At 53.8% G+C, this 26,967-nt stretch overlaps 3 protein-coding genes and 1 long non-coding RNA gene across 4 annotated transcripts in view; 3 read left to right on the top strand and 1 right to left on the bottom strand.

The window, feature by feature from the left end:
* The first annotated feature begins 88 nt into the window (after positions 1 to 88).
* HOXC11 (homeobox C11) lies at positions 89 to 3,324 on the top strand. Its single transcript, XM_074319087.1, has 2 exons — positions 89 to 856; positions 2,105 to 3,324. Exons 1-2 carry the CDS (start codon positions 175 to 177, stop codon positions 2,335 to 2,337), a joined length of 915 nt encoding a protein of 304 aa, XP_074175188.1. The 5' UTR covers positions 89 to 174; the 3' UTR covers positions 2,338 to 3,324.
* Positions 3,325 to 12,229: 8,905 nt separating this feature from the next.
* Positions 12,230 to 17,201, top strand: HOXC10 (homeobox C10). The gene is made up of 2 exons (XM_019724369.2): positions 12,230 to 13,062; positions 16,156 to 17,201. The coding sequence occupies exons 1-2, from the start codon at positions 12,312 to 12,314 to the stop codon at positions 16,431 to 16,433; spliced, it is 1,029 nt and encodes a 342-aa protein (XP_019579928.1). The 5' UTR covers positions 12,230 to 12,311; the 3' UTR covers positions 16,434 to 17,201.
* Positions 17,202 to 17,556: 355 nt separating this feature from the next.
* Positions 17,557 to 26,967, top strand: part of HOXC6 (homeobox C6) — a 39,883-nt gene continuing 30,472 nt past the window's right edge. Inside the window, exon 1 of the mRNA XM_074325606.1 lies at positions 17,557 to 17,801. The gene's annotated coding sequence lies outside the window, so the exon portion shown is untranslated. The remainder of the gene's footprint in view (positions 17,802 to 26,967) is intronic.
* LOC141570088 (uncharacterized) lies at positions 26,011 to 26,961 on the bottom strand. Its single transcript, XR_012493957.1, has 2 exons — positions 26,680 to 26,961; positions 26,011 to 26,247 (listed from the first exon to the last, which is right to left on the bottom strand). It is a non-coding gene; the product is annotated as an uncharacterized LOC141570088 (long non-coding RNA).

The raw sequence follows: 26,967 nt of genomic DNA, 5'->3' as shown, positions 1-26,967 counted from the left end.
CCCCTCCTACGTCTGCGAAGTGCTCCGAACTGATATATGACAATATCTACTTTGGATCACGTGCTCGGGGAGAGAGACTAAGACGGATAACGCGTCATCTCGCCTTCCCAAATTTTCCCCCCTCGCTAGACCGGGTCCAAAACCTCCATCTGGAGCCGGCAGGAGAAGAGAACGATGTTTAACTCGGTCAACCTGGGCAACTTCTGCTCGCCGTCGCGCAAGGAGAGAGGCGCTGATTTCGGCGAGCGAGGGAGCTGTGCCTCCAACCTCTATCTGCCCAGTTGCACTTACTACGTGCCCGAATTCTCCACGGTCTCCTCCTTCCTGCCCCAGGCCCCCTCTCGTCAGATCTCCTATCCCTACTCGGCCCAAGTGCCCCCGGTCCGAGAGGTCTCCTACGGCCTGGAGCCATCCGGCAAGTGGCACCACCGGAACAGCTACTCCTCCTGCTATGCGGCGGCCGACGAGCTTATGCACCGGGAGTGCCTGCCTCCTTCTACCGTCACCGAGATCCTCATGAAAAACGAAGGCTCCTACGGCGGCCACCACCACCCCAGCGCCCCGCACGCAGCCCCTGCCGGCTTCTACTCCTCAGTCAACAAGAACAGCGTCCTGCCTCAAGCCTTCGACCGCTTCTTCGACAACGCCTACTGCGGTGGTGGCGACGCGCCTGCCGAGCCCCCCTGCCCAGGCAAGGGTGAGGCCAAGGGGGAGCCCGAGGCGCCCCCGGCCTCGGGACTAGCGTCCCGGGCTGAGGCGGGTGCCGAGGCCGAGGCGGAGGAGGAAAACACAAATCCCAGCTCGTCCGGTTCAGCCCACTCCGCGGCCAAGGAGACGGCCAAGGGAGCCGCCCCCAGTAGGTAGCAGCGGCGGGGAAACCCGCGGGCAGCGAGGGAGGGAGCGAGAGAGGGAGGGCGAGAGTAGGGGGGAGGCGAGAGGAGCGCGGACGGCCTCGTGTTTTGGGTCAGTCCGATTTTATGTGGAGTTTTATAAGCATTCAAAGGATTTTATTATAACCTACAAAGCCCTCTCTCCCAACGACTCGACTTTTTACGATGGAGAAGGGGTGGGGAGGGAGGGAAAAGGGCTCTTTGCAAAAGCTGGGTGAACCCCCCTCCCCGTTATCTCCCTCTGTCTGTGAAATTTTTAAAAGCGCCACCATCGCGGGCGATATTAACTTTGATCGTGAACTTAGAGAAGCATTTAAGGAAGGATGGGGAGCCGGGCTGCTGGGGGGTGGGAGGGAGGGGAGGGGTGGAGGGGGAGAAAGGGGAGGGCGAAGGAAAGACAGGGAGAAACTCAGAGAGGGGGAGTGGTGGGGGAGAGAGGCAATGGAGCAGAACCTCAGATCCGAGAGGCCAGCCAGGGCTGCTCTGCTTCTTTTAAAAACTATTTTTGAAATGTTCAAACTAGTGTGTTCGCGGGTCCTTGAGCAGAACTTGGAGCCACCCGGGGTCAGCAGCGGCGGGGGGTTGGAGAGAGGCGGCTCCGGACGCCACTCTGCTCCAGGCCTGAGTCTCGGCGTTTCTCTGCGCTCCGCGGCCTCAGCGCCGGCCTAACCCGGCGGCAGGGAAAGCGCGGCCCGCCGGGCGTCCCGGGGCGCCAGGGCCCCCGGAAACGACTCTCGAGTGTCCCTGGTGCCTGCTCGCTCGCTTCCTCCCCTCCTCCCCCTGCTCTCGCCTGCTGTCTTCTGCGCGCTTGTTTTCCGTGGTTACCCCCTGATTTCTGGGGGAAGGGGTGGTGGGTTTCCAGAGCTACTAGGAGGGCCGCGAGGAAGGGCAGAGGCCGGCGGCTGAGCAAGCGGGGGAGGGGGCGGCGGGGACGCACTTGGCCCCGGCTGGCTTCCTTCTTCCCCAGACTCCATCAACTAGGGTTCTCGCCTGAGGGGAGGAGGTCCTGCGTTGGCCTGGGATTGGGACGAGCTAGACCTGGCAGGGAATTCGTGGCTGGCCCCCGCGCTGCGGCCCGCGCCGAGATGCCGGCGGGCCTGGCGGGAGGGCTGTGGGTCTGGGAGAAGGACCGCTGAGCGCTCAGCGGGCAGGGGTCGCCCGGGTCTCACGTGTCTCTTTCCCCCCTCCTCGCACTTGCCCCCCCTCCCCTCCAGACGCCCCCCGCACCCGCAAGAAGCGCTGCCCTTATTCGAAATTCCAGATCCGGGAACTGGAGCGAGAGTTTTTCTTCAACGTATATATCAACAAAGAGAAGCGGCTGCAGCTGTCCCGGATGCTGAACCTGACGGACCGACAAGTGAAAATTTGGTTTCAGAACAGAAGGATGAAAGAAAAAAAACTAAGCAGAGACCGGCTGCAGTATTTCTCGGGAAATCCTCTGCTGTAACCGCAGACCGGGCCCTTTTGGGGGAGGGGGAAAAGGGGGAAATTATTTTATTTTATTTTTATTTTTTATTTCTTAACTCGCCTTCTTTCCGCGGGTGGAAAACTGGACTGTGGCCAGGGCTGGCCCCCACTGCCGTTGCCCGAACTTCTTTCCGGAACCTCCTTCACCTTCGGTCTGACTCTCACTGTGGGATAGGCACCGGGCCTGGAAGGGGGGGGGGAGGATAAAGGGAAATGTCTGACCCACAGTGAGTGGATTCCGTTGGCGCCGAGGCCAAGACTGTTTATTTAAAAGAAAACACACCTCGCGACAATGTCTTGCTGCTCGGATTGGGTGGGGGAGGGGCGAGAGACGTGGGCGCCTGAGCCGAACAATCCTTGAACTAAAAGCTTTCCCTTGCCCAAGTGAAAAGATCTGCTAAGACACCATGTCTGCGAGGGGAGACTTCTCGTGCTCCCCTCCCCTACCCCACCCGCCCCACTGCTAGGGGGCAGCTAAATGTGATTCTGCCTTGCTGTGAAATTTCTGTACCTTCGACCTGGTGTTAGGTGTGCAAAGTCCGTGTCCTACCTCCGTCTGTGCCCAGGCCCTGCCCAGAGCCTAGCTGTTCGTTCTTGAATGTGTAGAGCCCTCATTTGAAATTTCTTAACTGGTGCATTGAGGTTTCTCAACCTTTTTCCAAGTCGTGACCCACTCCATGGATTTATAGCTATAGTCTTCGCAGTTGTTACCTCCTTTTTTTTTTTTTTTTTAAGGAAAAAAAAAGATTGGATGGATGAGGCAGTAGGGAGATGGGATTGGGCGCCTCCCCCATGCTGGGGCCTGAATTTTTGTAAATAAATTTCACAAGTGTTTCTTTTTACCTGGAGGGGATGGGGGGAGTCCTCGCCTGGAATGAGATTCGAGTCACCCATCTCTCCATGTGCGTGAGTGCGTGTACATGTGCAATCCCCACCGTACTCCTGTCCCAGAGGGATTGCTGTGAAATTTTTTTTTGGTGGCAAATAAAGATATTTCATTCTGTTCAATATTATTATTTTATTTGACCTTTTTATTAGCCCCTCTCTTCTTAAAACCCTCAATGCTCCCAAGGCAGAGGAGGAGGCAGGTGGGCAGAGCACAGGGGATTGCATGAAGGTGAGGTAGACCAGAGCTGGTGGGCCTGCACCCCCTCTCCACTGGCAGGGGCAAGAGTGTGGCGATAACTTCCTCCTGCTCTCAAGCTGAGGACATTCTAAGTCTCCTCTTAAAGCTCTCCTTTCTCACGTGCAGCCCAAGCTGCGTCCAAACACCCAGCAATGCTTTCCGTTTAAGTACACGTTTGTTATGGAGTTAATTGTAACCATCATCGAATTTAAATTTATAGGAATTTTCTTGGCTCCGCCGCCCTCCCGCCAGATGTCTCCGTCTGTTGCAGTTAAATGTGTAGGATTGAGGGTAGGGCTTTCGTTTTTTTCTCTATGAGAAGACTGTATTGGAATTTTAATATACAATTTTGAAGGTGGGAGGGGAGAGGAGGAAAAACTAGCCCCCTCCCTTTCCTCATCTTGGCCATACTGGAGGGTGGGAAGGTGGGGCTGGGCCCCTTCCTCAAGCACAAATGGCTTGGCTCCTCCAGACACAAGATCTTAGGCTGGGGCCACCCTGATGTTTATACACTGTGTGTCCCAGAGGAGAAAGCCCCAGAGATTTGTTCTCTAAGAGGTTGGCATGGGGTGGGGCACTGGGGAAGAAGATGACCTGTGGGGACAGTCACCACACCCATCAATATTTGTTGCATGTTTCTTCTCTAGAAAGATAACTATAGCCTTTTCTGCGCTTTCAGTGAGAACACTTTGGCAGTCTCTGATCCAAATTCGTTATTTGGGGGCAGAGATTTGGGATTAATTCTCTCATCTTTCCCCTCTCTTTGGAACTGTTCTTATGTAATTCAAAGAAAATGTTTTTTTGTCAATACACTTCTGTTGGAGGAAAGACCATGGACTACCGCATCTAGGCTCCGCCATTGTTTCTGATGACAAAAATCCCTGTAGCTTAGGTATCTGAATCTCTAACTTGTAAATGTGGTTTTGAGACAAAATTTGCAAACTGGGCTGTATATGCAGCCCCACAGTTTCACCATGTGCCCACACGCAAATGTTTTCTTTAAGTCAGTGTGCCTATGGTGACATGATAAGGAATATTACTTGTAAGCTTTTCCTGTTGTATGGAGTAAACCTGACCACATGCACATTTAGGGCTTGTGTTCTCTGTGGTGTGTAACCACTGGCAGTGTTCAATGTTGGCAGAAATGCAACTGAGGGTCCTCTGTGTGTGTGATGGTGTGTGTGTGTGTGTGTGTGTGTGTGTGCGTGTGTGTGTGCGTGTATGTGTGCGAGACTTCTCTAGATATGTGATATTTATCCACTAGTCATATCAAAGAATATTTGCCTGCCGGCCATGTTTCCAATAAAATAAGATGAAGATAACTCTGTATAATGAACCTGTTATAAAGCAAAATATTAATCTCCAAATGGTTCCTGATTTCGAAGAAAAATATTTTAAATCCACAGCTACCACTTTCCCTGAAATGTGCGGCCCAGAAAAGATCCCCAGCTCCAGATGGGAATTTTGAAAGATGGGTTGGGGGGTGGTCATAGTGAAAGAAAAACAAAGGTTTCTGTGACCCAGGCCCAGGAACCTGCCAGTCTTTGTTGACCCTCTAAAATGAGAAAAAAGGGGTCTCTGTCCCCCAAACAAACCCACCTTTGGGCCCCGGGTATAGCCAACCCCCTTCGCCGGTCAGGGGCACTCGGGGCTCAACCTCTCCGGGTAATCCCCTCCAGCCATGGCGCTGCCGGGGAACAAAAGATCCTGGTCTAGACGCCGCCATAAAGCGCCCCCCAGCCCCCCCGCGTGCCTCTAAACCCAGTTTCATTTCTCTCTTAACGACCCAGTCTGGACTGTGTTCGAAAACGCTTCCGCCCTAAATAGTAAACAAACCTTCAGTGGACGGTCTTGGCACCCCCAACACTCCCCAGACCCCAACTCTATCACCCCCTTGCTCCGCATTTTGCCCTCTTCTCTAGCCTTTCTCAGCTCCCTGCTCCCCAACCCCCTTTCCCGCCTCCCGTCTCCCCCCCCCCCAGTAAATAAACCCGAGGCCGAGTTCAAAGTTTCCCGGAGCTAAGGAGGAATGTTGGTTGTAAAAATCCAAGTTTATAGCGCACGTGGGAGTTTACAAGGGTATTAAGTGGTGTGGGCTGAGAGAGAGAGAGCATTCTGGGCCCCTCCCCCTCCCACTATGGGTTTTGGGGGTGCAAGGTGAACCTGGGGGACTTGAAAGGAGAAATGGGTTGGGGCCAGCCTTGAGTTTGGGGTTTCTTTGTCACTCAGGCCTCTGGGTTGCTGGGGAATGGCAATGCAAGGGCCCCTTGGAAAATGATTCACACAAGCCCCATCAAGCACCCCTGAGAGAAAGCCCATGGGTGCTAGGCGTCCCAGATGGAGAGGATGGGAAGCTCTGCTTTGGGGGGGACAAGAAAGTTGCAGATCAGATGTCTGAAAGGTGAACAGAGTTGGGGATACCTGGAGCCAGTTTTTAACATGAGAGGGAGGAACTACCTTGGAATAATTTCTCGAGTGGGCTGAAGGCAGAGAGGGCTTTTCTCACCAAGGCAAAGAACTTTGAACTTCAAGGAAGTCAAGGGCGCCACCCCTTCCCTCTCCCCGCCCCTTTCAGGAATCTGTAGGGCAATTCGTTTCTGGGCCAATATTCCCTCAAGGGGGCAGCCCCTGGGGTTTCCTAGTGCCCCAGGGCTGGATAATACTGTTTGTTGAACCCTCCCTTCTCAGAGTCTGCCCGAGCCCTGTGCACGCGACTACACTCTTTATTATTCATATAAACCTTTGGAAAAGGCAACGCCTGGGAAGTTTTTATAACTTTGTTTGGCATAAAAATTTTACAAGATTCCTCCTCCCTTTTTAAAAAAACTTAAAGTTTTTATTTTGCCATGGAATGAAATCTTAGGATTTTGGGTAGGTTGGCTGGCGGGAGAGAGGCTCTGGGGTCTCTGTGGGGCGTGGTGTCTGGAGCTGCCTCACTTACCTAAGGCAAAACAAGGCGTAGAGTTTGGGGTCAATCCTTCCTGAAGCCCTCATTGGACCCAGCTTTGGGGGCTGCTAGTCAACAGAGACTGCAGGTCTCCAGGAGAGATCTGTCCACTATAATCTTGAGAGACACCCTTACAGACCCCCAAAGTTTAGACAGTGTCAGCGGGAGGAGACTTCCCCATCACGCCCCCTTGTTCTCCTGCATGCAGGCACCGTTCTCTCTCTCTCTCTCTCTCTCTCTCTCTCTCACACACACACACACACACACACACAAAACCCTGTACAAACCCTCAACCCACTGCATAAAGTGGAGACCCATAACCTTGACTCAGACCGCTAACTTGGGATTTGAGAGGGTCTCTGCACACACGGCCCCGGATCCCTGCCTTTTGCAAAGCCCACAATGGGTTTGAAGAAAGACAGAATTCTAAACGCCAAGAAATTCCTGACCAGAGTTTGCAGTGGTTGGAGGACCGAAGGAGAAGGACGACAAGCAGGGCTGTGGTCCTGGAGTTCGGAGAACAAAGGTGCCCAAATGGGGACATGGCCTTAGGCTGCTAAGCCCACCGATGACCTATTGGATCTGCCCCCCCACACACCTGAAACTAACAGAACCCCTCTGCTTTATTTCCCATGACTCCAGCCTTGGAGAAATCAATAGAGCTCAAATTGGGGCTATTTTAATGTTCAGCTCTGAAGGTCTGGATGGAGCGACTTTTCCAAAGACGGCCTGGTGGACACGGGTCCTTTGGAGCGATGGAAATGAAAATACCTGAGCTCTGGAACCGGCACTGCAGGGAGCTATCCGAGTCAGTAGAGACGTGCCCCAGCGCCGGCTACTCCTTTTCTAATGGCGACTGCTGAGGCCTGGCCTCCGGCTGCTGGCAGTCCTACACTTCGCCTTGTGAGGAGCTGAGTTAAGACAGAAGGCGGGAGAAGGTCAACTCCAAGCCTGAGCAGCCGGGCTGGGGAGGGATGCGACCGAGCCTGGTGCTCTCCCCTCACTGAGAAGAGCTCAACAGAGACAAACAAGAAAGGCTAGGGGAGAAGGTCAAGGGGGAAGGAAAGGATTGAGGAGGAAAGAAAAAAGCAAGGAATAAACTGTGTAATACGGAAAGAAAGAAGGAAAAGGGGAAATGAAGATAACAAATTAAGAAAGAGAAAGGATCAGAAAAAGAGAAGGAAAAATGAATTGCAGAAAAAAGAGAAGGAAAGAAAAAGAGAAAGGAGCAAATAAAGAGAGGGAAGGAAGGAGAAAAAGAAGGAAGGAAGGAGAATGAAAGAGAGAAAGAACGATGGAAAACAGAGATCTTGGAAAAAGAATTTAGCCGGTAAGGAAGGAGCGGGCGTTTTCTCACGAGTAAGCCGGCTCAACTACAGCCCTGGCTCTGGCTGGAAATCTGACCTACTGGGGCAACTTGGAAGAAAACCATTAAAGTGGGGAGCAAGGCCTTCCCCCTAAGACATCCTCCCATCCATCTCCTCCTCCCAAAGCTTCTCTCAGATGTGTTTGGTCTCTGGTTTCGATTCAGGAGGCAAAGTTAAATAACTGGTCGGCTTCCAAAAGGCAAGAAAGCAGTTGTGCTGGCTCAGGTTATCAGACTTCGGGATGCAGGGATCGCAGGGAGCATTTTTGGGGTAAAGGTGAATATTTGTGGCTCTGTACACACAATTAAGCACAATTTAGACATGTGTGTAGATGGTAAACTGCATAGTATCTGGGTGCAAATTTGTGTACACCGTCCGGACGTGAGATCGACTCTGACAGCTGGGCTGCCGGGGTGGCTGCGAGACCCGAGGAAACCAGAGGCCCCTCCAAGGGTCCTTGGTCTTCCACCTCCCCCTCGTACCTGTCTGAAAAGCTCTTTTCTGGGCTTCTGAGAATTTTACATTTTGTCTGGGACTTCCCTGCTCCCAATTAAGCAGGGCAGAGCCCGATGTTAGCGAAAAGAAAAACAAATCTTTTCCTTTAAGCTTTGAAAAGAGAATGATTGATCTCGGCCTCCAACATAAGAGGAAAAGAGCCTGCAATTTTCTTGTTTGTGTGATTTTGTTTTCCATTTCGTTTGATGAGATTTCAATACACACACTTTATTATTTTACCCCAAACGGAGAGACACTCTTCCTTTTTTCTCTTCACCTTTGGAATTGCCCCCGATGACTCCTCTAACCTCTTGGGGGAAACTTTGCTAATTTTCCTTGGAGATTTTAGAGTGTTTCTGGGGTGTTTTCCAGCGCTAGAGCCCAGAAAACAGCCGAGATTCCTTTCTGTTTGTTGAGCACTCCATTTTCCTTCTGTTTTCACGTGGGAGCCCCTAGTTCCCCAGCCCTCGGCCTGCCCTCTGGAACCCACCCGATCGTCCTGGAGTATGTAAGGAGCACCTTCCTCCATCGCCGCCGAGCTCACAGTCCCACGGGATGGCAGGAGGCCCGGCTGCCTATCCCTGCTGCCATTCCAGGGTCTGGGTACTGGGAGGAAGGGCACAAGAGGCCAGGGCTCTTGGGGTAGGTGGGATTTATCTAGACGTGGGCATAGTCTGAGTCCCACTCTGGCCTGCAGCCTCTGGATTTTCACATCCCCTAGTTGAGGCAAAAAGGGGGAGCCCCGAGTCAGGCATAGGTTCAGGTCTCTCGGCACTCCCAGAAAGTTGGTGAAATGGCTTAACGGGGATTCTAGCAATAGACTTTTCTTGGACCCCAATCTAGTTCCCCAGGGGCACGAGCCTGAGGATCTTGGCCCTGTGAAGCAGGGCTGGTGGGCGCTTGGCAGCGGCAGCAGGCGGGACGGCCATGGCAGCTCGAGTGCCTTTGAACGCCAGGCCTGAACAATAAGACAGAAACAGCCTTTGCTCCTGGCCTCGGGAACAGCGAGCCCAAGGGGGCAGGGCTGGGACCCACCTCCCACTGTACTTTCCCGGACCCGCACAAATGCTCCCCTTACCCCATCCTCACCCTCGCATATTTTTCTTCTTCGCCCCCACTGGGGCAGAATCCCAAAGTCTGCAAAAACCCAACAAGTTATGCAAGTCTGCGTCCGCACAGGCTCTTGTTTAACAGCTCCGGGTTTGCGTTTATACTGCGTAATTAAAGGCAAACATTTGTCCCACCGGGGGTCCCACTTAGGCTGATGAATTTGGTTTCTTTTTTCATTAATGGGCCGTGTTTATCATACTTCTAATTATTTCAACTTTAAACACTATTCGTTCTTGTGAGGAAGTGGGAGTCGAGGCGGGAGTTTCCTTCTCCCTCGAGGATTACTTCCATTAATAATTGCAAGGATTCTGAAGCATCTCCATTTCCCTCCCACGTCTGAGGTAAGGAGTGAGTTTGGGATGGGGGTCAGGCTGGTAGGGGGAGACAGGTCTTAAGGCCAGCGTCTCCACTCCTCTCCCGCAGGTTCCCCCAGGTTAAGCCTAGGGGCTCGCTGGTTTTGAGAGGTAATCTGGAGTTTGTCTCCTTCACCCTCTTCCTCTGCCTCCCTCACACACTCCCAGGCTGCGCTCCGACCCTTCCTCTGAGAGTCTCTTCGAAATCTTTCTGCCACCCCAACCAGATCCAAGCCTGGCCTGACAGAGGCTCTGGTAGCGCTGTCCTGGCCCCCACGTACTAACACTGAGAGAAAAACCAGGAAAGGCTGGTGACCAAGGGGCACCTGGGCATGGGGGAGAGGGCCCAGCAGACCCCAAAACAGGGGGCAAGGGCAGGGGACTGGGAGGCCTAACTCCAGGGACAGGCACACCAAGCAGGAAAATAAGAGATGTGAAAGAGGGGGGAGGGAACCCCCCAAAGCCATATAATTCTCAATTGCTTTGGTCTTTAATTTCATCGCCCCATAAATGAGGAAATATCAGTTCCCATACTAAATTTTTATCCCCGACTGATAAATATGACGAGGAATTTTCGTTGGGTCCTCGTAAAAGCGAACAGTTTCGATCAAACTGGTGGGGGAAGACTTATGCAGATAATACAAACAGAGTGGCCATAAAGTCTCAGTCATTTCCCTCGGGTGGGCGGTGGGACAAATGGCTCCCTGGATTGACTGCTGCCCAGGCTGTCCCAAGTCTCCTCTGGGGCCTAAACAGCCTAACCTTGCCTGGGCCAACCCTTGTGCCGAGCCCACGGCGACCCCTGCAAATCAAAACACAAAACCATTTCAAATCTCCCCTGGCTGGCCCGGCAAGAAAGTCACACATTACAGATGTTCTTCCAGTTTTTCCGGGGTTTGGGGACCTCTCTGTTCCTTCTCTCTGGCCCCCTGCATTAGAGAATCCGGCGGATTTCTTTCTGAAGTCCCCTTCTAGCAGCCGCGGGCCTTCCTAGAAGCGATCCAGCTTCCTTACTCCTCCACACCAGGGCGCCCGGAGCTCCAGCCCTTTGCCCGCCATGCTTTAGCCCTTCCGAAAGTCAAAACCCGAGGCTTCATCCAGCGGAAAATGTGGGGCGACCGGAAAAACAAGTTATTCTCCTGATTCCGTTTCCTATGGAAGGCGTGGAGAGTTTAGTTCGCTTTGGGAGAAAGGCGATGGAGAAAGGAAAGAACTATTTGAGACATACCTTGCTCCTTATTTCTCGTTTCCCTTTATTAAAAAATAACCACAAAAATAGACTCGTCCCTTTTCTCCTTTCAAAAATGCCCCCAACTCATTCATTCTGTAAGTTCTCTGGGCCAGATTTTGTCGCGTATGGTGTCCTGGTTTCCCGTATGATACGTGACTCCCCCAAATCGGCTGAGGCCCAGCGGGTTCCCTCTTTTTCTCTGGGAATATTACCTGTTTTAGTGGGAGCAAGGTCAATTGGGAAGCAAGGGCCACTAGGGCCTGGAGCAAAGCAGCTGAATGGACCCCAAGGCCAAAGTCTTCCTGATCCTGAGATGGTAACCCAGGAACCGCCCCCCCCCTCAACCAGGCCCAGGCTGCACTCCCAGGTCGGGGAACCCGTGCCTCTGGTCGCTGACATCCTCCTCTCCGGACCCCTAGATCCCCTCAGAACCTCCTTTCCCCCAGCAGCCCTGAAGTGATCCTGACCCCCTCCCTGGCCCACACCATACACTGGATATACCCCCCCTCCAACCGCCACAGGGAACTTGCAATTCAACTAACTTCCATGACGGGCGTCCTCGAACTGAGCTCTCAGCCCCAAGGGCCAAGGCTGACGAACGAAGGAGGACGCAGGAGAGTAGAAACTTTAGTTCTGTTTGGGATTCCTTAACTTTTCTTCCCTCCTCTGCCCACTGGAGCCCTCCCCTTCAAACCTTACCCCACTCCCAACCCAAGGGAAGAAGCGAGGGCGAGGGCCAAGAAGAGTAAAGAGGAGATGAGGAAAGGGGAACAAGTACCTGAATCGTCTCTTGACCTTTTAATTTGAATTTGACTGTTTTGAGCCCCGAGTTGCCTCTCTCTTTCCCTCTCTCTCTCGCATTTTCCCCCTCTCTAGCCCCCTCTCCCCAGGAGTTACAGTCTGGTTCTCAGATAAACAAACCCCATTCTCCCTATAACCCCCCCCCCCACCTCCATCCCTCTCCACCCCCCTCCTGCCCCTGCCGCCCCTGGGGCGCTTCCTTTGTTCGCAGGGAAGGGCTCTGGCGCCCCTACCCTGAGGTGGCTGCTAGGTGGCGCTGTTACTCCACGCTGCGCGCTCCGCCTGCCGACAACTTGACCCCGCTGACGTCACGGCCGTCTGAATCATCAAGGCCATTTTCAAATCCCATTGGTCTAGCCGTCACATGGTGAGGACTGAATGCGCGGATAATTATGGAGCTGATATTTCCCCCCTCCCCTTCTTCTCCCTCCAGCCCCTCCAACCGCCCCCCCCCCGATGGGGAAAAAAAAAGATGTCAGCTCCTCCGATGTAGTATTGCTCCTTAAAAACCCCTCTCTCTGAAAATGACATGCCCTCGCAATGTAACTCCGAACTCCTACGCGGAGCCCTTGGCTGCGCCGGGCGGAGGAGAGCGCTATAGTCGGAGCGCAGGCATGTATATGCAGTCTGGGAGTGACTTCAACTGCGGGGTGATGAGGGGCTGCGGGCTCGCGCCCTCGCTCTCCAAGAGGGACGAGGGCAGCAGCCCCAATCTCACCCTCAACACCTACCCGTCCTACCTCTCGCAGCTGGACTCCTGGGGCGACCCCAAAGCCGCCTACCGTCTGGAACAACCTGTTGGCAGGCCGCTGTCCTCCTGCTCCTACCCACCTAGTGTCAAGGAGGAGAATGTCTGCTGCATGTACAGCGCAGAGAAGCGGGCGAAAAGTGGCCCCGAGGCAGCTCTCTACTCCCACCCCCTGCAAGAGTCCTGCCTCGGGGAGCACGAGGTGCCGGTGCCCAGCTACTACCGCGCCAGCCCAAGCTACTCCGCTCTGGATAAGCCTCCTCACTGTGCCGGGGCCAACGACTTCGAAGCCCCTTTTGAGCAGCGGGCCAGTCTCAACCCGCGCGCAGAACATCTGGAGTCGCCCCAGCTCGGTGGCAAAGTGAGTTTCCCTGAGACCCCCAAGTCCGACAGCCAGACTCCCAGCCCCAGTGAAATCAAGACCGAGCAGAGCCTGGCGGGCCCAAAAGGCAGCCCCTTGGAGAGTGAAAAGGAGCGGGCCAAAACCGCCGACTGCAGCCCAGACACCTCCGATAACGAAGCGAAAGGTAAGGCCGCCTGGGCCATGGCCCGGCTGGGTCTTCCTGGCCGGGGCGGGGGAAGGGAGAGGGTTGGGCCGAGGAGGCCCTGGACTGTCTTGGGAATGCAACCGCTGCTTGCGTCTCGTGTCTGCTGAGCGCCAGGCTGGTGGAGCGTTATTTGGCTAGGGAAGGTAAGCGGCGAAGTGGAGGTGCGGGGCAGGCTGCAGCCGTGGGCGCCGAGATCCGGGGGCGGTGCGCACCGCGGACAGCCTGCAGGCGCCTTGTGCTGTCCAGGGCGGGTGACCGTTCCTGGGCGCGTGCTGGCCTTGGTTTGCTTGCTCTACGCTGTTGTCCTGGGGGGCTGATGTCCCCCGCTCAGGTTCGAAGCTTGAAAAAAGCTTAAAATGGCGATCTTGGGCCAGGAACAAGGGAAGGCTGCGGAAAAAGGAAATTTCGCTTTACTGCGTTCTCCCAGTTGAAATTGTTTCCTGCAAAGCGCGATTTGTTTGTGGGTCTTATTTGTGCGTTTGGTTTGGGCTCCTGCGGTTTTTGACTTGGCCAGGGGCCTCAGGCTGCGGGGCAGGGGCCGGAAGAGGTAGAGGTGAAGGGTTGCCCGCCACGTCCCTCCTCCCCAAGACGCCTAGCTTGGGTATGGCGTTGGAAAGGCGCATTTGGAAACGTTGTAAGTTTTTTGTCTCCCTTTAAACATTTTTTCTTTTCTTTTTTTCTAATTAAATTTTTTTTAAATGTTTTTTTCGTTGGTTTCCAAAAGCAGCTTACAAATGAGTGGTTGGGAAATTTCTGTGTGCATGGCAAGCGGTTTTCTCCTGAACGGGAGTGTGGCTTTAATTGGATTTCATTGTGATTTTGGTTGGAGAGAGAAAACCTAACCAGAATTCAAGCTCAGGGTTCAAGATTCATTTCTGCTGCAGGAACTGGGGGCCTTCAATACCTCTCTCTGACACCTGGAGAAATAATGTGGAGGAAACAGGAGTGAGTGGACTGAAGCTGAGGGGACTGACTTTCCCTGAAAAGTTGAAGCCAAAAACATCAGAAAAGGCCCAACTTGAGGGGGAGAATAAAGCTGCTCCCCTTGGCACTGGCTACTGGAGGCTGTATCTGAGAGGGGCTCAGTGGATATAGAGGTAGATGGACTAGTGAGAGCTGAGAGGACGGGGGGCAGCCTGGATCTTCGGTGCTTTGTATATGGATGCGGGCACACACATGCCTGGCAGCGACCTGTGTCACACTCACACACACCCCTCTCACATGCTCTGCGCACACTCACATATGCCCACTCACACATGCACATGCATTCTTTTGGCGGGCAAGGGCAGAGCCTCACCCTCTTGGATCTCCTCTGCAAAGTTGGCCTTGGGAAATCAGCTCATGGAGACCCTGGCCAGAAGATGAGGTGTGTTCGTAAGGGTGAGGGAAAGAGTAAGGCACACAAAACCACAAAGCCTTCATTATGGCATGTGTGCAACATGAAAGTTTCATTTTATGCCCTTTCCCCAGACCCTGAGCTTGGTTAGGGTGCAGATTTAGGGAAGGAAAAGCCCCACCAAAGCAAAGTCAAGGTTAACAAGTCCACCTCCTAACTGATCTTCTGCCCCCCATGGTAGGCTCCCCTTTCTCTCATGCCCTCCCCACAACAACCTAAGCCTTCCCACCCCCAACTAATCCCTCTCAGTCTGCACTTTGCCTGTGCCCTTCTTGCCTCCCCCTCTCCCATTTTGGTGTCTCCACCAGTCCAGACTTCCTCATTTGTAATGTCTTCTCTCCCCCCAAAACCTAAAAACCCTAATAAGAAAATAAATGGGACAGAGTTACAGTTAGATGTTAACAGCCTTTAAGCAATTTGGCAGGAGGCTGCAGGTGCAGAGGTGAGAGCAGAATTAAGGACATTTGGATGTTTTAAACTGCGGACTCAAGTTTGCATTTTTCTCGTGCTTCTTGGTTCCCCTAGAGCCCCCATCCCATTCCTCAAAATAAGATCCAGGAACCTGGAAGTTTCATTTGGCACAGGGGGGAGATAGAGCGCAGAGCCATCAGCAGAGTCCTTTGCTGGATGCTCCTCTGTGGTCTCTGGACTCTGGGTTTTTCCTTAGAAAAGATGGCCAAGGTCTCTTCTGTTGTTTGAGAAGCAAGGCCGGTCCATTTCAGCAAGAATGTGGTCCAGGGAGAGAAACTGTCGATAAGATAATGGGAAATACACACTATACTTATATTATATCCTTATATAAACACGTGTGCATATCTATGTGTGTGTGCATATGTGTAGGAGTGTGCATCCACAAGAATACACGCATACATGCAGGCATACATGTCTACATAGACTAGGCAGGAAATTTCCAAAAGGCTGCATTTCCTCAGGATATCTCTCTCCCTTGACCTTAGGTATTATGGCTAGGGCAGATGTCTGAGGACCGCTCAGCTGTTGCCACTGACCTCTGCTGCTTGCACAAGCTCCTCTACCTCAGCTACTCATACCTGGGGGAAGTGGCAATGAGAAAGAGCTGGCAATGGGAGATAAGGCACTTATCTCTGTGTTGCTCTGTGGCACTTCAGGTGTGAGCAAGGGCTGGAGATCTGGTGCAGGGACAACTGCAATGGCCTCTGGTTGCAGAGACTGGGGCGGCATCCCTCCACTGAGTTGAAAGAAGTCAGAGCTCTCTGGGAATTGCTCTAGACAGCGGGGTGGACTCTGCAACCCAGTCTGGGGCCTGGAAAATGCTTTTCCTTCTGGAGTTTTCCAAAACTGGAATGGAGCAGAAAGGAGGGAGGGCCTGGTGAGGTTTTGAGTGTCCACCAGGGTCAGCAAGCAGAGGGAGAGCAGGGAGTACTCAGAATCTGCTAGGTCAAGGTGGATTGGAGTAATTTCAGTTTAATAATGCTTTGGAAGCAACAACCTTCTGTCCTTCTCCCCTGTAAGTCTAGGCCCCAAAGAGATTCTAAGAGCCCTGAGCCCGAGAGGACCCCCACCAGCCAGGCCTGTGGGGGCGAGAGCAGCTCCCCTGTGCTGGGTCAGCCTCCCAACAGCAGGCTGGCAAAGGCTGCAGCAAGCTGGAGGGTTTGCCTCTTCAGCGATACTTATGTAAATAATGTTATTTTTAACAGAGGAGATAAAGGCAGAAAACACCACAGGAAATTGGCTGACAGCAAAGAGCGGAAGGAAGAAGAGGTGCCCCTATACTAAACATCAGACGCTGGAATTGGAGAAAGAATTTCTGTTCAATATGTATTTGACGCGAGAGCGCCGCCTGGAGATTAGCAAGACCATTAACCTTACAGACAGACAAGTCAAAATCTGGTTTCAAAATCGCAGAATGAAACTCAAGAAAATGAACCGAGAGAATCGGATCCGGGAACTGACCTCCAATTTTAATTTCACCTGAGCGCGGGGGCTTCCCCTCCCCCTCACCTCTCTCCCCCTCCTTCCTTTCCCCGCCCCTCCTCCCTTTGTGCCTGATGGTATATATTTTTTCCTCCCTGAGTATAAATGCAACGCGCCTGCAAAAAAAAGGCAAAGACCTCATACTCTCCTTCCAAGGGACCAATGGCTCATGCTGCGAAGATGCGTCCACCTAAAGCATGAGAAATGGGGTGCCGGAGTTTGGGTGTGGTGTGCTCTCAGACAAGGGTGGGAGTGTGGCTGGTGTGTGTGTCAACCCTTCACTCACGCACGCACTCATACACAACACCCTGTTCTCCATGCAAAGTTAAGGTTGAATCCACCCGATTAGAGGGGGGGAAAGAGGATAAAAATCAACCAGAGTAGGTCTGTAATCTCGCAGAGCACATTCAGAATACTTCTTCCTTGCTACATTTCCTCCTTAGAAAAATAGACGTTTTGGAAAGTTCGGCTAGTGTTTGTGTGTTTGTCGTAGCGCCCAGCGCCTCCACCAAACCCTCTCCGTGTCTTTACCTCCCAGTTGCTCTGAGAATCTGCTTGAAGTCTCGTATTTGTACTGCTTTCTGCTTTTCTCCCAACCTCCCAGCACCCCCACACCCCCCATTCACTGACATCTCAGAAATTCCATCCAGAGGAACTAAAAAATTAAAATTAAAAATAGAACATAGTGAAGCAAAGACAGACCCCCCCCCCAATATCATCCTGTCCCTGTCTGGCAGTTGTGTTATTTAAAGATATTCTGTATGTTGTATCTTTTGCATGTAGCTTCCTTAATGGAGAAAAAAATCCTAATAAATTTCCAAAATCATAATCCTCAAATGGGTGGTTTTTTGTTTTTAGTGTTTTTTAGCGACACCACCCCCCAAGAGGCTGAGTGTGTGGATGTGTGTGTTTTGTGTTTGACTCATCTCCTAGAGCCTTTCTAGAACGTCTCTTGGCGGGTTTAATGTAAGTGAGAGACCATAACGTTGATTTAAATATTATCCAGGTGACCACAATAAGTCAAGGTCATAAAACAGTAATGTCAGGACGGTCTTGGTGCGCGCGAGAGGTGGATTTTATGATCTGCAAATATAATGTGGTGCTGCAGTAAAAGATGCATTTAAAGGTGACTGGAGGAGGGAAAGAGGCAGAGAGCAAACTGCAATCTTGAGGAGCAGACGGATCTGATTGCCTGGGGTGCTGGGCCAGGCGCACCCCCACCACTGCTGGGGGGAACCCCAAGAGCTCCCCACCTATCCAAGGAGAGGAATAAACTTAACCACCGGAGGGGGACGAGGAGCTCAGCCACCTCCCCTCGACAGCAGCAGCAGAAGCGCGGGCAGTGGCAGGAGGAGGCAGCGGCGACAAGGTAAGAAAAGCGGTTTCTTGTTCTTCTCTTGGCGGCAGAGTGGGGAGTAGCGGCGTCCCCAGGTGCCCGGCGGCGCAGCGGGCAGAACAGGAAGGAAGGTGTTTTGGACATCGGAGCTTGCTGAGAGCCCAGGCTTGCCTGTGGCTGCTCGCAGTGGAGGGCAGTGGCTGTGAGCTCCCTCTCCTCCCCTCATCGGCCCGTTGCTGTGGGGTTTGGCGATTAAAGGGGTAAATTGGTGGTTTTTGGCTTCTTTCTCTACACGGGCACTTAGGGTCGCCTCGAGGTTGACACATGGGTCTAGTTGTCGCTCAGTCTGGTTGTCTGCCTGGGGGAGCAGAGGGAGGGTGGGTTCGAGAGGGTTGGAGCTTGAAGCTTAGGTTTTTCTGCTTTCTGCTGGTTTGGATGCAAGCCTTACCCAGGTTCTCGGTCCCCATGCTCCCTGGCTGTGGGGCTTTGCCAGGCAAGTGGCCTGACTGGAAGAGGCTCTGAAGCTCAGGCTCTGTGGTTCGGCCACCCATAGACGCAGGGAAGCCGGAGTCGAGCTGAGGGAGGGAAAGGAGCAGAGGGAATCTAGGAGGAGTGCAAGAGAGCCAGCTGGATAGGACAGGGGACCCAGCTCAAGAGTGGAAGGACACTTCAGCTTCGCCCAGGGCCAGAGGCAGGGGAATAGGTCCACTGCGGGGCTGGGGGGCGGGGCGGGGGGTTGGCGGCTGGAGGTCCCATTTCACCAGAGTTTTCCTGAGCAATTTGCTTAGACCAGAAGCTGAAGAGGCAGTCAGATTCCCTACCCACCCAGCCACCCAAAGTCTACTCTCTAGTCCTTAGGGAGGTTGTGGGGGTGGAAAGGGGGACGGGGCTGAATTTCTTCCTTTACCAACCCCCTTCCCTTCTCCTCCCGATAGATGCAAAGCCGAATCTCCCGCCCTGCTTGCTCAGCTGATCTGTGGCTTAGGTAGTTTCATGTTGTTGGGATTGAGTTTTGAACTCGGCAACAAGAAACTGCCTGAGTTACATCAGTCGGTTTTCGTCGAGGGCCCCAACCCACCTATCCTGCTATGTCCCTCCACAGTGGGACTGCCCCACAGCCTCCTTCCCGATAGGGCACAGTGGGTACAGAGTGAGGAGGGCAAGCTGTGAGTGGGGCCATAGGAGAAGTCTGGAGAACCCCTCTTTGTACTGTCCACTCCTCAGCCTGTCCCACTCCCTGTGGCTCTGGGAGAGGAGTTTCTCCTACAGCTATTGTTTCCTGGACTCAGCTGATGGAGACAGACAAAGAAGGTCTCTAGCCAATTCCAAGGAAATTCAGGAATTTGTGTAAGAGGTGGCCTGGCGGGCCGGCCAGGGTGGGGCAGGATCATTTGGAGAGAGAAGAGCACAGAAAGATAAGGGAATCTCTGGAAGCATTGGTTTCTCTCACCTGCCACCTCCAAGAAAAAACTATGCCTCCAGACGGCTGAGGCTGAAGCTTCCCCTTAGAAAAGTGGGGTGCCTGGGGGTTCCATGAGTTAGGGAACTCTGAGTTCCAGCTCAGCCACATCCCTTTCCCCTTCTATAGCTCCATCCCCAGGAGAAGGGCATATTTATGGTGTTAGTAGGTTAGAGGAAAGCCATCAAGTCCAAGTAGAAACACCGCCACCCCACACACACCCTACTGGGAAACATCAAGGCAAGAACCTGGCTCTGGTCTCTGTCTAGCTGTCTGTGGCCCATAGGCCTTGGTCTGTTGTGTCTGTGGCTGTCAGGCAGCTGCTTGTCTTTGCGCAATGTGGAAATGTCTGGGTGAATTGAGGCTGCCAGCGCCCACCACTACCATATTGTTGGGATGGTTGTTGGCTGATGCCAGGAGGAGGAGGGAACGATAATGGGGTGAGGAGAAATATGAGCAATGTGAAAATTTGCAAAGCTTCTTCCTCTCCTTCCCCACCCCCTGCTCCCTCAATTCTGGCCCTGGTTGTTAGGGAAAAGCTCTCAAAAGAGGTTTCTCTGCCTGCGGAGAAAAGTGGGGGGGCAGGGGGGTGTCCAGGAGAGTTGGGAGATACACTTCTGTTCTCAGAGAGACTGGGAAAGAGAAAGCCAAAAGGAGAAGGACAGGTTCTTGATTCTCTTTGGAATTATTATGATTATTAAAACATTATAAACTTTCAGACAAGGAAATAAAATCATGTAACAAAATATATACATGGAGTTCTATATTCTTGCAATTGTCTACTGGGGTATATATGTAACCTTGTATGAGTATGGATCTCTGTTTCTACATCTCTGTTTCCTCCAGTATCTCTTAAATCCCCAGTATATATTTACCCCGTATTCATTTATTTTTCTATCTCTTACATAAAGAGATTTCTTTTGCCTCCAAGGAGGCTAGAGGAGAAAATGGGAATAGAGCTTTTCTCCCCAGCTGAATTTGTCAGTTTGTCTTTCTGTCTGTCCCTCATCCTTTTGTAGGGGAAAAAAATCTCTTCCCTTGAATGGAAGTTCTCATATCTTTCTATGGCTCCCCAGAAAAATGGAGAGGTTTTCAGAGAGGAAGGCCAGCTGGTGCAAGACAGGTAGGGGCACCCCAGGTTTTGGAGCCCCTCGCAGTCTCTGAGTGTTAAGGCTATCAGAAGCAAGGGGCCGGTTGGAGTGAAGGGAGTCCCAGGCAGGGGCGGGGTGCTTAGAAGTGCCTGGCTTGGAGACAGGGTCCCTGGTGGGCCGAAATTCACCAATGAACGACTTCTGCGCTTTGGGTCTCTCTGCCCCCATTTCCTTTTCAGAGCCCAAGAGCTTATGGGAGGGGGGTGTCCACAGAGCCATGGGTCTGGGTGTCCCCCCCAAACCCTGGGGAATGGGGCGAGTTCTCATAGGGCCAAGGTGAGGGCCAGTCTGGTGGCCAGCGTCCACCCTGGGGTTCTGGGGCTACGGATCATAGCAAAGGCAGTGGTGATTATTTATTCGCTTCGCTGGAAGGGAGTCTTCAAAAGAAACAGCGTGAAGAGGAGGGAAAAATTATCTCTCTCGTCTGTGGATATTAAGATGGATTTTTATTTCTTAAAGGACCCTCCCCGCCGAGAGCGCATAAGCGTAAACTTAATATATGCTCCGCAGCCCAACTCCAGAAATCGCAATAAAAGTTAAAACCTCCCCTACTGGTTTTTTTTAATTATGATATGAGAGAAAGAGGAGCAGGATTTATAGAGCTGAACTCTCGGCGTGTGAGTGTTTAAGACTTGTGGGAGAAGGAGGAAAAGGCAAGAGCTCGCCAAGGGGAGCCTTGGTCTCTGAGATATCTCGCCGGCTGCGGGGGCTCCGGCTGAAACCAGCCAATCTTCTATGGTTCTATGGCCTCCCTGGGAGCTCGGCTCCCCAGCACCCTCCTCCTGGGCCCAGGGCCTGGCCTCGGCACGGAGATGCAGCCCTTCTCACGAACAGGTGAAGGGCAGCGGCGGCGGGGACTTGGGGCTGCGGGTGCGAGTGTCAGGGCATGGGGCTTTGTGTGGGTTCCATGCTGGGGAGAAGGTTGGTAGCCTCGGGCAGGACCGCAACCCGAGTGTGTTCCGGCGGGCGCCTTGGCGGGGAGGGGTGTCCGGGCCGGGCACGAGAGCACGGACGAGGTGGATTGCCTGTGGACTTTGGTTGCGGACTGAGCGGAGCGGGCTGCGGACGGAGGCCCGCAGCGTGGCGGGCAACCGGATGTTGAGTCTGTAGGAAGGACCTTGAGTCTGAGTGGTGTTTGGGCTGCCGGGGGTGACGGCCCAGAGTGTGCAGCATGCAGTGCGCAGGGCGCGGCGGTCCGCGTGGGCGAGGCAACAGGCCCCGCACACCTCTGCAGGGGCAGAGTCGAGGCCAGGACGTGGGAAGCGAGGCCCACCCAGGCTCAGAGCATGAAAAAGAAAAGCAGTTAAAGGTCTTTCTTTCTTTTCCACATAAGAGGTCCTTTCTTTTTTCGGAGATACCTGGATTTGGTCCAGAACAGGTTGCCCGCGGGAGGGCCCCGCGAGCGGCAGCGCGCGAGGGAGGGAGAGAGGGAGGGAGGGTGAGACAGAGGGAGGGAGGGAAGGAGGGCGGGCAGCGGCGGCTGCGGTGGCCGGGGCTTCCCTCCCCCGGAGGGAGGCGGCTGCCCTGCATCTGTGGCCGTGGGGAGCCGAGGAGCAGGTAATGAAGGCGCTTCCCGAGGCGGGATTGGACCAAGCCAGAGGGACCGAGTCTTCCGGGTCTCTGCCCAGCGCCTTGGAGGGGAGAGAAGGTAGGGAGATCCGCGCCCGCCGGCTTGGCAGAGAGGCCTCGGGGAATGTTGAACCTGTATTTGATTTCAGGCTCACACTCATGTTGTGAGTCTGCCTCTAGAGATGCGGTTTCCTGTCTGTCTGTCTGTCTGTCTGTCTGAGACGTCCCACACCCTAAGCTCTCCTTCCAAAGGCTAAAAAAAATCGAGAAAATTCGTCGGAATGTGCACTTTCATTCATTGGCTTCTATGCAACTCAGCGGGGCTGGTTGCTGCGCCCCCAAGTTGGAAGGTAGCTTGCCTCCAGCCTCCTGGAAGACTGATCCTCTGATTTCCTCCGCCATGGGCTGAGTTCCCGCTCCAGGTTCGCGGGTTGCCCTGAGGTTGGAGGCCAGACAGCTTCCAGTCGCGCAAGGAGGGCGGGGGAGAGACTAGCGGCTCTGGCCCCTTAATTGTACTTCGGAACCTTATTGTCTCTCCTTTCACCACCTCCGCTTCCTCAGTCTGGGCTCCAAAGTCACTGCAAATTTCCTTGCGACACACACAACACACAAAGATCAGGTAATCAGGCGCCCAGGGCCATGGGGGCTCCAGGCAAAGAGCACCCCTAGCTCTGGGGCCCTCCCCCTCCAGCCACTCCCCAGGCTGGGAAACAAGACCGGTTGGGGGAGCCGGAAATAGCCCCGTTTGCTGCCGGGCGGCAGGGCGGGGGGCCGGCGGGAATGCAGGCCGTGGCGTTGAGAGGGCCACGTTCACAGGCCCTAGGGGTTTCACTCCTGCTGGGCTTAGGGGCCTGACTCCTGGTGTATAGGGATCCCGGATACCCACCTGGGGTGGGGGCAGGACGCGGGTCTCCTCGTGGCAGGCCAGGAGAATTCAGTTTCTGCTTCCAGCGCAGGCCTTAGCAAGGAGGAGTTGTGTGTGGGTGTGTTTTTCCCAACAAAGAGGGATCAGGAGGGAGAAGGGGGGAAAGTAGAGGGGAACCGGGGAGGGGGCGGGGAGGGGGAGAGGGCAGCGGAGGGGTGAAATGAGCCCATTTCAGGGGGAGAAGGAAAATGAAAGCAAATGGAGCACGGCCTCCTCCGCGCGGGCGGGTGCAGACGAGCCCCGGAGCGGGCTCCCTGCCTGCGGCGGCTGGGATGGCCCACTGGGGGCACCCGGGAAAGCCTGTTTTAAATTTAATCCGAACTTGACGGTGTGGATTGAACCGAAGGGAATTTAAATCACTAAAAAGGAGGCGCGGGGCAAGGGGAGGGGATGACTGTAACCTGTCAGTCTTTCTGTTTGTCCTTCCCATGGTGGTGCTAGCTTGGTTATGGTCACAGCTGCCCAGGTTTGAGGTGATGGAGTAAGGGTGTTCCTCTCCTTTAGGGGGCTCTCCTGTGCCCAGTGAAATATTTTGGGGGTGGAGGGGAACTCTAAGAACCAGAGTAAATGCAGAGCTGCTAGCTAAAACTGGGGCTCCCCCCTCCCTAACAGGGACTCCCAGTGGCCTCTAGTCTCTCCGGTTTTCCCAATCCTCGCTGAGGAAAATTGAAGGAAGTGGTGGGGCTGAAAGGGAGTCTTGGAATCTGTCAGGAGAGTCAGCAGGAGTAACTGAACCTGGGAAGACAAGGTGTATCTTGGTGCCTCCACATCCCTGTGCCTCCACATCCGTGCACCCCCATACATGCAGGTCTGGATCTGGGGGGAGCCTGAAGGTCTGCTTCAGAGCCCTGACCTGTTACCCCACCTCCAAATGCAGAGAATGGGGGTACAATCCACATGTAGTTGTGGAACCCCAGGGACCTTGGCCTGCTGAACTCAGGGGCTCCCAGCCTCTTCTAGCCCCCCTCCCCTAGGCTGCCTCTCTCAGCAAGGCCTTGGCAAAATGGGGCATGGATGGGGAGGGGATTGTGGGCGAGGCCTACTTCCTGATCCACAGCTGTGCCTGTGCTGGGGTGGGGAGGGTCTGAGTTCACCCTCTGAAACGAAGGTGACAATCTCCCCTCAGTTTCACGGAGAATTTTGATGGCAGCAGGAAGTGTGGGCTGAGTGATGCTGGCTGCCCTGCTGCTGTTGCCTCTCCTGGGTGGGCAGACCGAGTGGGCAGGCTGCTCAAGAGTTGAAAAGAAGGCAGTGACCAAAGGAGAGAAAGGGGCATCTCTTTACAGTCACTGTGTCTGAGGGGCTCTCCCAAATAGTAGAGGCCCATAGAAGAGGGTCTTTAAGGGGTATCTTTCTTCTAGGAAAACTATGATTGGGGCAGATGGGCCCTGTTGCCTGGTGAAGACGTAAAAGTGGAGCAGGACATAAAACCTTCTCCTTCAGTCGTGTCTTCTTTGCTCTTTGACTAGAGCGCGGCTCAGTCCCAGCTGCTGGGTGGCTGCCTGGGCTGAGATGGGGTTCTACATCCCTGAGGCCTAGTGTACCCACAGGAGCAGGTTGCCCGGGAGGGGCAAGAGAGGAGGCCTCTTCCTCCTTTGTGTCCGGACAGAAGTGGCCGCTGCGCCTGAGCCGGTCCCCGGCAAAGGCCCAGCAAGCAGCGGACTGCACAATGCCACGGCTGCTCCGCCAGCTCTCACCCTACCCCGTCCTGCCTGCCTATCACTGCCCTTCCTCCATCTCCTCTCTGCATGCTTTCCTTTCCCTGCTCTCCTGTCTCTTTTCATCTTGCCTCCCCGCTTTTCTTTAATTCTCCCCTCTCCTTTTTATCCTAATCCTCCATTTCCTTCCTTCCTTCCTTCCTTCCTTCCTTCCTTCCTTCCTTCCTTCCTTCCTTCCTCCTTTCTTCCCTCTATGGGCCTGGCGCCGTGTTTCAGTTGTTCTATCTCAGGCTGTCTCCGGCTCAGTCTCTCTCAGGCTCTGTCCCCTGATGTCCTCTTGGTTGCAGTCTGCCCCAGGCCTGCCAAAGAGCTGGGCAGGGTCCCCAGTCAGAGGTGCTGAAGGTGCTGGGGATTTGGAGAAAGCTTCGGCAGGGGAACGGGAACCTCCTGTCTTTTCCTTGAACTAGTGAGGGAGAATTTTTGATTGACAGCTAACCCGACTCCATCAAGGCCAAAGAAATATTCTGTTTCTTGCTGTAATTTGGATTTTACAGACCAGTCCAGTCTAGGAGAAGGGAAGATAATCGGAGCCGAGGGTGAGGAGGCTGAGGCCCCGTGTCTCCTTTCCCCAGCCAGGCACTTCTCACATCCCTCAGTATGTCGAAATCCCAGCCCCGTTTGACCGAAAAGGAAAGAACTAGAGAGAGGGAGGAGCAGGGATTGGGGAGGGGGCCTGGAAAGCTGGGGTCAGTGCTGCGGGCTTCAGATCTACCCTCCCCCCCCTCAACTTTCCACCCTCACACACACATACTACACTCTCTGGGACACCTCTCTCTAGCCCTTCTCCACCCCTGAAGAGACAGGTCCACATAGGTGCAGGAGAAAACCAGCCTGGGTTTCCACCCTTGGCGTTTGGTCCCCTTCTGGGGACAGGAGTGGGAAAGAAGGGCAGGCATCTCGGGTCTGGGAAGCCTCATCCTTCCCTGCTGCCTCAGAGCCTGTCTCAGCCTCAGCTCCTGCTTGTTTCCTCTAGTGCAAACTGAGATTCTTCCTTTCTGACCCTGAAATTGCACCCCTCCTTCAAAACTCACTCTGCTTTGCCTAGGATGCATCTGCCTCTAGGGACATCACCTGCCCTCCCCCTCACCCTTCCAGCCAACCTCCCTGCCCCCTCTCTTGCACCCACACTGAGAATTTCCTGCTTGCCTAAAGCTCACCTTTACTAAACCACCATGGGACAGTCTGAGGGAAAGCAGAGGGCTGGGCACAGAACCCCAAATTCAAGAAGGAGGGTAGCAACCAACTTATTGGGGGAGGAATCCAAATTGTCTGATCTTCCCTACAATCACACTGCTCCTCCAGAATTCTTGTATCCGACCCCAAAGAAACTGCTTTCTCCTATCCCTCAGTTGCTTTTTTCCCGGTTCCAAAAACAGCCTACAATTTTATTTAATGAAAGACACATTTATGAACAATCAAATGATCCTCATAAAAATTTTATTGAAGGACGTAAAAACAAGCTACTTGCCCACGACCGAGGTCGCTCTCTTGCCTTGCCCGCTTTCACCCTGGCTCTCTGCAGACTGAACCCAGGGGTGACTTCTTTTTTGGGGGGGCAGTGTCGCAGAGATGGAGTTGGGGCCAAAGGAGGGTGAGCAGGAAGATGGGATGGGGTGCCCCACTTAAGTTGTGTAGATATCTCCTCCACTTCTTCAAGCTGGCAAAGAAAGATAGATAGACAATAAATTTAAAATAAAGACGCTTGACTATCTGTGCCAAAGCAAAGAGAAGACTTCTGATGATAAAGGTGTATGAGGTCCAGAGGTCCTACCCCTCCCACCCGCGGACAACCTTTCCTAAGCTTCTCCTACCCCAGATTTGGGGGGCTGAATTGGCCAGTGGCAGAAGGACTCTCCCCTTTTCCTCATTCCCTCCCTCCACCTCACAGCTTCCCCAGTCCCCTCCCACCCTCCCTCCCTCACTGCTGCTGCTGCTCCGGAAAGAAATACATACATACACACTATTTAAAAACGCATTTTTAAAAGCCACGTTCCGAACTGACAATCGCTGATCTCGGCTCGCGCAGAGACTGCGGGAGCGTTGGGGCCGACAGAGACGGATTACGTCAAGAAATAGTTCCTCCACCTACCTCGGCGGCCTCTGCACCCCTGCGGGGCTCCCGCGCCCAGCTCAGCCCTGGGGGTCCGGGAACCCTGGCTTCGGGGACTGGCATTTTCACCCCATTAAGAAATCCTCCTGGGGTTGGGGGCGGGAGTCCATCTGCTTATGGTGGACATGGGCAAGGGGGTTCTCTGATGAGATACGAGTTGTCTTGAGGGGGTGGCCGATGCCTTGGGTCCAGAGTTCTGGACCCCCAGGAAAACGCAGGTCGCGGGGATCAGCAGAGAAGGGGGTGGGAGAAGGGGGGGGTGGAAAG

The sequence above is a fragment of the Rhinolophus sinicus genome, linkage group LG02 (assembly GCF_036562045.2).
Source record: "Rhinolophus sinicus isolate RSC01 linkage group LG02, ASM3656204v1, whole genome shotgun sequence".
Taxonomy (NCBI): Eukaryota; Metazoa; Chordata; class Mammalia; order Chiroptera; family Rhinolophidae; genus Rhinolophus; species Rhinolophus sinicus.
The sequence above is the reverse complement of the archived record's forward strand: the minus strand, read 5'-3'. Positions and strand labels throughout refer to the sequence as shown.